At 41.7% G+C, this 9371-nt stretch overlaps 1 protein-coding gene across 2 annotated transcripts; it reads right to left on the reverse strand.

Moving 5' to 3' along the window:
* Positions 1-423: 423 nt before the first annotated feature.
* On the reverse strand, positions 424-8505 carry LOC111967525 (RE1-silencing transcription factor). 2 transcript variants are annotated; one of them, XM_023992611.2, is made up of 4 exons: positions 8250-8505; positions 5798-6705; positions 5614-5697; positions 424-5259 (listed from the first exon to the last, which is right to left on the reverse strand). In XM_023992611.2, the coding sequence occupies exons 2-4, from the start codon at positions 6687-6689 to the stop codon at positions 3023-3025; spliced, it is 3213 nt and encodes a 1070-aa protein (XP_023848379.1). In that variant the 5' UTR covers positions 6690-6705; positions 8250-8505; the 3' UTR covers positions 424-3022. The 2 variants fall into 2 exon arrangements, with proteins under 2 accessions (XP_023848379.1, XP_023848380.1); XM_023992612.2 differs by having other exon boundaries at positions 8243-8505.
* Between the last annotated feature and the right edge of the window lie 866 nt (positions 8506-9371).

The raw sequence follows: 9371 nt of genomic DNA on the forward strand, positions 1-9371 counted from the left end.
AAAATTACAGGCCTCTCATCTTTTTAAGTGGGAGAACTTGCACAATTGGTGGCTGACTAAATACTTTTTTGCCCCACTGTAGGCTAAAACTTCAATATCCCGGGCGTTATTTTTTTTTAATTCACTGAACACAACCGCCGCTTATTAAAGCCGGGCTTCTATTTCCCAATAAAATGTTGAAAAGACATCCACAGTTTGCGACCAGTATAAACATAACAAATCCATCGCAGATCAGACTTGCGAAGGCTACCTATCATACACCCCTGATTTTGTGCTTCAGCACCATGAATTTTATATCGTGTTTTATTTTTGGTGGCACCATGGCTAACAATGACATAATTCTAAAATGTTTAAATGCATATGACTGGGAATATCAGAGCTGTGTCCATGGTAACCTCGTAAATATTAAAAGGGACAGGCGGCTATTTGAGACTGCATTTAATTGGAAGTTTTACGGTACAGATGATTACACAATATGTGAATGAAAAATGGTTACAAAGAATGAACAACTTTTCCTATCAACTAAAAAGCACAAAACAGGAAGTGAACAACAAAAAAATTGATCATTTACAGTGACACGGAATCTAACCGTCTAGATAAGAGTGCATCGGGCTAAATTCGACCAGTTTTCCAGGGAACCCTGGTACTATTCTATGCCTTCCAATAGTCAAACTCAAAACATAAGTCTTTAAATTTCTATACTTTCTCACTTTGGCATCATACCCAAAACACAATATTGCACTGAATTTACTAAGAGTACACATGGCATTTTTATTAGCTAAGTCTATCAATCACCTCAATAGAACACAGCTAGATGCAGATGAAAGAAGCATATCACTGATGGCACAAACAGGCTAAGCTTTGGAGGCACAATTCTGTAAAACAGATGAGTGGGGTGATAACTGCAGAAATCAAGTTGATGGGTTCGATCTGCAGAGTAATCAAACAGTTACAACTAAACTTCCAAGGAATGGTTATAAAGTTAGACAGTATAACAACAATATCATTGAAATCAGACCTCTTACTGTAGGAAAATGTGACTCAATTAACAAAGCTACACTGTTAATATGCAAAAACATCAAAACAAAATCAGAAAATAATGATTGTCGAAGGCAAAAAAAAGAATGTAGAACTACCGGTATCTTCACAGGCTCAACTGTAAAAAAAAATAATCTTTGGACATTTTCTGAAATCAAACACAAAACTGATAATGGCAAAGTTTCAGATGTGTGCACAAACATCCATTTCACAACTTGTTTTCAATGTTAGCGGTCCATTCTCTATCAGTGATAGCAACATAGTATCCTGTTCATCCTGATCTTAAGTTCTATAGGCCTATAAATGTCAAGGGCCAGTAACACCCTACCTCCCATATTAGTTGTGCATTTGTTAATGAGTAGTACGAGTTTTCTTTTTGTATGACTAAATGTACTTGGATATACAAAAAGTGACAACATAATTCAAACATTAACGCAAGAAACAATTCTATACACACTTGTGCCAGATGAACCCAAAGAAACCTCGCCCCATTTCATAAATTCGACTAAGAGTCATGAGTCATGGCAATTAACACCTATAAAGTTTTTGTGATGAAGAGATTAGTTAGTCCATTGTACAGATTGATAAGATGTATACAATGTTTTTATTTTTATTATCTATTGATGTTATCAATAAAATAAAGAAATCAAAGTAGTTGTCAAGTGCTCCCTAAATGGTCCCCATTTCGGAGACAGGTCGCTTCACTGGAGTGGACTCGCACAATAGGAGTGAGAGCGCCATTATTCTCTGGGTTATTTGGCATGGACCACCTGGGTCCTTCTAATCTTGTCTCCCTAGGGTTTCTTTGGTTCTTCATTGAAAAAGTGTAACACTTCCTTTCATAATTGATTTACGGTTGTTCTTCAACGGGCTGATGGATTAAAACAACGGGTACAACTCATCTCTTGGTGGGTTCTTCTGTAGAAAACTCAACCGGTTTGTGAACTAAAATAAAGGTGTAGCGATTTCTTGAATATCAACCATTATGCAAAATCCAGGTAACTGCCAAAATAAAGGAAACACTMGAGTAAATGAGAGATACAAAGTATATTGAAAGCAGGTGCTTCCACACAAGTGTGATTCCTGAGTTAATTAAGCAATCCACATGCCATCATGTTTAGGGTCAGGGTCATGTATAAAAATGCCCAGTTGCCCCTTATTTTGGCTACCATGGCTAGAAGAGATCTCAGTGATTTTAAAGAGGGGTATCAAAGCAGCATAGGGGGTTTAAAGTGTTTTTGTCTCAGTCACCAGATCTCAACCCAATTAAACACTTATGGGAGATTGTGGAATGGTATCTGAGAGAGAATTTTTCACCACCATCAAGAAAACACCAAATGATGGAATTTCTCGTGGAAGAATGGCGTCGCATCCCTCCAATAGAGTTCCAGGCAGTTGTAGAATCTATGCCAAAACGCATTGAAGCTGTTATGGCAGCTTGTGGTAGCCCAACACCTTTATTTTGGCAGTTACTTGTATATACAACGCTATTACAGAATGGTTCGCTTTTAGTTAGTTGCATAACCATACGAGATTAACAAGCAAAAAAAAATTGTATCCCATATTTTCATAATTTCTCAGCCAAATGCCAAACCATGAACATTAGGTTTTCGACCTCACATGGTGTAAACTCACATATCCTCTCTGATTTCTGTTTGAAAACAAGAACTGTAGAATTTATAGTCAAACGGTCTGGGAACCAATACGTGAAAGCCCAGACACCAATTATCAAATGAACTAGTCTGCCTAAAGCTGGTATTACAAAGACGGTCAGATAGTTTTAGGCATACCATAGAATATTCATATTTTATACAGCAGTAACCGTGAGCACTAATGCAAGGTAACTGAATATCTACTGTTAATATGTTGACACAGACAACTATACATATGTTTTATAACAGGGGGAAAGGGTCAAGCAAAATACACCGCTGGAATCAAAGCTCCCTGCTCTGCAGGCACTCACTTGTCCGGCTTGGAAGCATTGTCAAAGATAATACACATTCACCAGGTGCCGATTCAGGTGCCGACGGAACTCCGCCTCCAAGGGGAAGCTACGGTCACAGAAGACGCACATGTGACTCTTGAGGTCAGTTGGAGTCGGAATCTCTTCTGTGGGAGTTTCAGGGTCATTGGCCAGTTTACCGGCGGCTGCCGCCAGCCCGTTGAGCCCTGAATCGTCACTGCCCTCCGAGGCGCTGTCACTGATCTCGCTTCCTCCGTCATGGCTGTGGATGCCCTCGTCCTCCTCGGTTTCAGTAGGCTTTCCTCTTGGCCTAGGGAGCTCCAGGGAGGGTGTTGTTGGTGTTGATGGTTCTCCCTGTGCCCGTCTGAAATCGCGAGAGACGTCACTTTCTATGGGAGATGGGGACTCGTCGGCGCTGCTGAAGCCTTCAGGAGTAGGAGTTTCCTCTGCTTTGTCGGCGACCTCAGCCTGCTCAGCCCGTGGGGTTGTGTCCTTGGTTGGGGATACATTTTGCCGTGCAAGGTTGTTTTCCCCATTACTGGGCCGTTCTTCTGCCGGGTTCTGCCCAGTAGATGTATCCATAGCAGGGACAGTCTCCTGGTCAGATGCCTGCTGCTCTTCCTGTACAACTGTTGGCTGAAGCTCTGTGGCAGGACATGTTTTGCTTTCAGGGGGGCTAAAGGGGTTCTCAATGATGGAACACACCTTGTTCTCACTGGAAGCCTCGGTCTCTCCAGGGCTTGCTTTTTTCTTGTTGCTCCTTTTCAGCTTTTTCACTACAGGCGAGTACATCATCTGGTCTACTGGGTCCTTCTGCTCGGACGCTGTGCAAGGCTCAGTAGTTTTGCCTCGGGGGGTACTGGCTTTTGTTTGTGACTTGTCAGCAGTCTTGATTTTCAACCGTTTGGCCTTAATGTTGGTGCAGGACTCATCAGGAGATTCCTTCATTGATAAGTCCAAGGCCTCTGTAGTTTTTCTCTTCACTGGCTTCGTCTTGCTCTTCTCTTTTTGTTTTTTCACTGGTGCTTCCAGACTTTGGGGAGCGTTTTCAACAGTCTTTTCAACCACTTTCTCAATTTTTTTGGAAGTACTCTTCTGAGATTTTATTGCGTTTTTGTTCTCTTTTCCTTCTTTCTCATTCTTCAGTGTCTTCAGCTGCTCTTTTTTCTCCTCCTCCAGCGTCTTGTTTTCCTCCTTCGCTTTCTCCATATTCTCCCTCTCTAGCATGTCTTTCTCTAACCTCTCCTTGACTGATTTGTCTTTCTCAATACTGTCCTCTTCCAAACCCGCCTTTTGAACTTTTTCCTTTATTTCGGTCTTATCCTGAACACTTGTTTTCCCAGTCATCTGTTTTTTGGGACTTCTCTTAACTTTATTGCCTGCTATTTCAACCACAACTGCTGTCTCCTTCCCACTCTCCTTCAGGGTAACATTCTGCTTTGTATTCTCACTGTTCATCTCTGTACTCTTGCGTTTCAGTGTTACCTTTTTCTCTGCCTTGTCCTTTGCCTTTTTAGGTATCTCTTTGACAGAGGAGATGTCACATTTCTTGGGGGTCTTGTCCATTGCCATGCTTTCTACTGCTTGAACAGGGCTAGTTTTGCTGCTCTTCTTGGTCTCTTTGACAGGAGAGTTGTCACATTTCTTGGGGGTCTTGTCCGTTTCCATGCTTTCTACTGCTTGAACAGGGATAGTTCTGCTGCTCTTCTTGGTCTCTTTGACAGGAGAGTTGTCACATTTCTTGGGGGTCTTGTCCGTTTCCATGCTTTCTAGTGCTTGAACAGGGCTAGGTTTGCTGCTCTTGGTCGAGAGATTGATAGGGCTTGATTGTTTATCAGCTCCAGAGATCTCTGGTCCTTCCTCCTCATCACCATCAATTGCTGACAGCTCAAACTTTGCTGTTCCATTCACCATGTTGTACTCATCTGTGAATTCATCAGAATCAGGTTTCTTGACACGCAGCTTGACCTTTGACACATCCATTGCGATCTGTGGGCAGCCAGGGTGTCGAGACTTGATGTGATATTGTAGGTTACACTTCTTGGAAGCGGCATACTTGCAGACAGGGCAAAGGAACTGACGCGGGTTGAGGTGGAGCTCCACATGCTTTTTGTAGTTGCTGCGGTCAGCCGTCTTGTATTGGCAGTGGGGGCAGCATAGGGGCTTGGGTCCATTGTGAACCTGTCTGGAATGGCGTGTCACCTCATGCTGATTGGCAGCCAGGTAGTTGCAGCGGTCACATTTGAAAGGCCTTTCACCTGCCAAGAAAAGCAATGTGTAAAATGGTCAGTTTAGAGACATTTTAACTGCTGTTAACATCAATGGGAACACTGGCACACATTTCATGCAGGGAAGATGGACAACAATACAGAGAGACAAGCAACAATTACAAGTCGAACACGAAGCATCTCACAGCACGTATCGCAAACCACTTTACCGTTCTTATCCAAAACCATCTGCTCCAGCGAATGCAACATAAGGAGAAAAAGTTGACTATGAGAGGAAACCAAAACAGAGACCTATATCTATGCACAATCAATCACATTTGTGTCACATAATAGAAATATGTACAGTCAGGCCTCTTTGTCATGTAGCCTGTGTTAGACACTCACCCGAGTGTGTTCTCATATGCCTGGTAAGATGGGTCTTCTGGGAGCTTGAGTACTCACAGTACGGACATCGAAAAGGACGCTCCCCTAAAGTAGAAAAAACAGAGTTAGCTATACTGTTAAAAAATAAAATCATACTTTGACCATTAAGTGCATACTTGGAGTGAAAAGGTTATATTTGACATACCTGTGTGAGTGCGGATATGCTGCACGTAGTTGTTCTTACGGTCCGAGAAATAGCTGCACTGGTTGCAGGTGAAGAGCTTACTGGGGAAATGGTTCCTGAGGTGCTTTTTCCAGTGGTACTGGCTGACGGTCGTATACGTGCAGATGGTGCATTTGTAGACCCTCTGGTCATCGCCCTCCTTCTCGTGGTGCTTGAGGTGAGCCATGTAATGGTCGTAGCGGTTGGTGTTGTAGCCGCAGCGCTCACAGCGGATCASCCCTTTGTTGTTGGCCCCRCYATCACCGCTCTSCGCCTCTTGATCTGGTCCMGCCGAMGTCTCTTTYKCCCGTGCCTTGTCCCCCWCCAYGCGTTTCACYRCRATCATCCTATTGGCGCTGTGGATTTGGATGTGGGTTACAAACTCCTCCTCGCACTGGGCCTGGTAGTTGCAGGGTTTACAGAAGAAAGGTTTCTTCTTCTTAGCTGACTCCATGATCATGCCCAGAGGTGTAGAAGGGGTGGTAGGAGTGGAAGGGCTAAAAGGGCGCTGGTCAGAGGGTTTGGACAGGTCAATCCCTTCTTCCTCCTCATCTATCGCCTCAACCTGGGAAAGGGCAGCCCGTGGAGACTCTGGGTATTCTACGATACACATCTCTCTCTCATGGCTATCGTAACTGTATCGGATGATGTTCTCGTCTTCACTATCGGAGTAGCTGCCGACGGTTTGAAGCTCCATCATCTCCTTCCCTTCTGCTGGGTTTTCACATGCTACGTTGGCGAGCATGACCAGCTGCGGGGCCGGCAGCTCGTTGTGTGGAAGCTCAGCCAACCCCTGGGCATCCTCCGCCATGGGCATGCCAACTGAGGTGGAGAACATGACCAATCCCATTGGATACACCGTCTGAGAAGCCATGCTGACAGGGCTGTTGCTGTGGGTGATGAGAGCAGAACCGGAGGTCATGGATCAAAAAACTTCAATTAAGATATGTTTTCATTTTCAGAACTAAAATGCTAGTAGTAGTAGTAGTAGTAGTAGTCAAAGAGAGTTTGAGTTTTAACAGGCCTTCAAAAGACCAGACAACTCAAGTTACATACACTTGGTCCCAACTCATTAAAATGATATGGCTTGCAAGTTGTCCAAGCAACTACCAACCATGTCACCGTACCTTCTCTGAATCAGTTATTTGGAATTTATAGAGCAGGATGTTTTTATGATAATCCAGGAATGGTGCATCCAAGAAAGAAATCACAAATGTCAACAATACAAGTGTCAGGATAAAGAAAGTATGCTAAACCAACACAATTACAGTACACCTTCATCACATTGATTCCTTGTCTTCATGCTGTGCATATCATCGATGCGATGTACCGGTATGTGACTATATAACCGATTACAATGTTGTATGTATTCTTCATTTGTAAGAAAGTATATTTATCTTTATTAAATGTAATAAAGAAAAATCATCTATATAAAAATGTAACACAAAACGACCAAGAATATACCACCACTTCAAAATGTATGTTTCATAACTTCAGTGTGGGCATACTTTTACTTTGACACAGTGCTTTGGTAAAATCCAGTCTCCTAGGCCTGTGTTTGCATGCACAGAAATTTGTGTTCGGCCATTTTGAAACAGCACCACCAACTTCGTCGACAGCGCCCAACAACTACAGTAGCATGTCCTACATTCTAACTAGTATAAAGAGAAAATAAGAACTGGAAATACAAAAAATACAATTGTGCACTGGGTTGTTTGATCTCCATGCCAAACAAAATATATAGGCCTAAATTGTCATATTTACTAAATACTTAAACACATTTTACATATATTTACTTTATAAGCACAAAACTGTGTAGAGTAGACATACTTTGTAACATGCTGGTATCAAAATAATCTAAACAGAATACGATGACTAAAAATACAATTTCTGAGTTATAGCCTATCCACTAGACCTCAACAATACAAGTGGAAAGTTGCAGTATTTCATATCGTTAACAAATGAATCGATTTTTGCTAAAAACAAACTTTTTATCAACAATAGTATTCCACATATCGCTATGTAAGCTTGCTACGACAGAGGTAGAGAATGTCGCTGTCCAGCAAGGCCCTCAAAACTTAACTCGGAAAACTAGTTTTGCGGAAGCGCAAACTCCRAACAATACAAAATTAAATTGTATAATATTGAACAATTTAGAAATAATGTTTATGTTATTAGTTTTATTTAAAAAAACTAATCATATCATAAATAAAGTTAGGCGTGTAAACACTTCGAAAGTTTAGAACAGCGTCTGTTAGCCATGGTCCTGATCTCCGTGCTGAAATCAGCCCTGGACAGCGCCTCTCCCTTTCAGCAACCCGAATGAGCAACCCCCACACTGCCTCCATTTTCAAAACTGTTCGTCAAAGTTAGTTTGTTAAACAAATTCAAAACAACAGACAATTAATATGTTAATTGGTTACATACACCTTACCGTATATATGTGTCCACTCCCTGTCGGTACTCGGTCAATATTATCGAAGTACTAGTACACAAACTGTTCAAGGAAAAAGTTTCTGTACATTCCTACACATCACCCTGGCTCCGTCTGTTCGCAGGGAAGGCTGGCTGACGTCAGCGCGAGCTAGTGTGGCGTTTCTTGGTGCTTTCAAGACATCTGGGAACTTCTGGGAAAAACTATGTAAAATCATGACTTCGGTGATCATCAGGTCGGCAAGTCGGAGCTCTAGAAAAGGCCGGAGTTCCGGACTTGGAATTCCGAGTTGGATGACCGTTCAAAACAATTTTTTGTCTTGAACGCACTGAAGTCGGAATTCGGAGATTTCCGAGTTCGCAGATGTTTTGAACGCGGCATCCACCCGGGGCGTCTTCGTTCCAAATAACAATGTCCAATTGGTCAAACAAAGCAAGCTTGTTGTACATTTTTCTAATAAATATGTGCATTATTATGTGAGTTATTTTCATTTTGAAAAGTTTTTGGCAATATGTTTTATTCCTCTTATGAAAAAAATACAATTACACTGGGGAGAAAAACTAGTTACAAAGTGTCTACTGCTATATACATCTCAATAATACAAACATGTAACATTATAATTAAATATAAAGAACATTTAACAAGTCAAAGTACAACGATTTATGAATAAATCATTAGTGTTTTTAATATTGGCTGGACTGGTAATTTCCTCAAAACTGTCCTGAAACATTGTTTACGTTATGTGTAATATATACATTCAGAATGTGTAGTTAGTAGATCAGTGTCTTGCCAATAAAAAAGTAAAGATCTTAATTGACATGTTTCAGTGTTTCATTACCAGGTATACTGGGGATAGGCCACACTGAACATAGTTTGATTGAATTCTTTCCATACCAATATGATATAATTAGAGCGTTGGGCCAGTAACCGAAAGGTTGCTGGATTGAATCCCCGAACTGACAAGGTAAAAATCTGTCGTTCTGCTCCTGAGCAAGGCAGTTAAGTTATATCAGAGGATCTACCAGGCCAAAATGCAAAAGAAAAAGTATAACATGAGAACAACTCACACAGACTGCATTCTCTAGTCCACAGTGTAATGCTGCACAAAAACTCACTTTGGTC

Source organism: Salvelinus sp. IW2-2015, linkage group LG8, assembly GCF_002910315.2.
Source record: "Salvelinus sp. IW2-2015 linkage group LG8, ASM291031v2, whole genome shotgun sequence".
Classification (NCBI taxonomy): Eukaryota; Metazoa; Chordata; class Actinopteri; order Salmoniformes; family Salmonidae; genus Salvelinus; species Salvelinus sp. IW2-2015.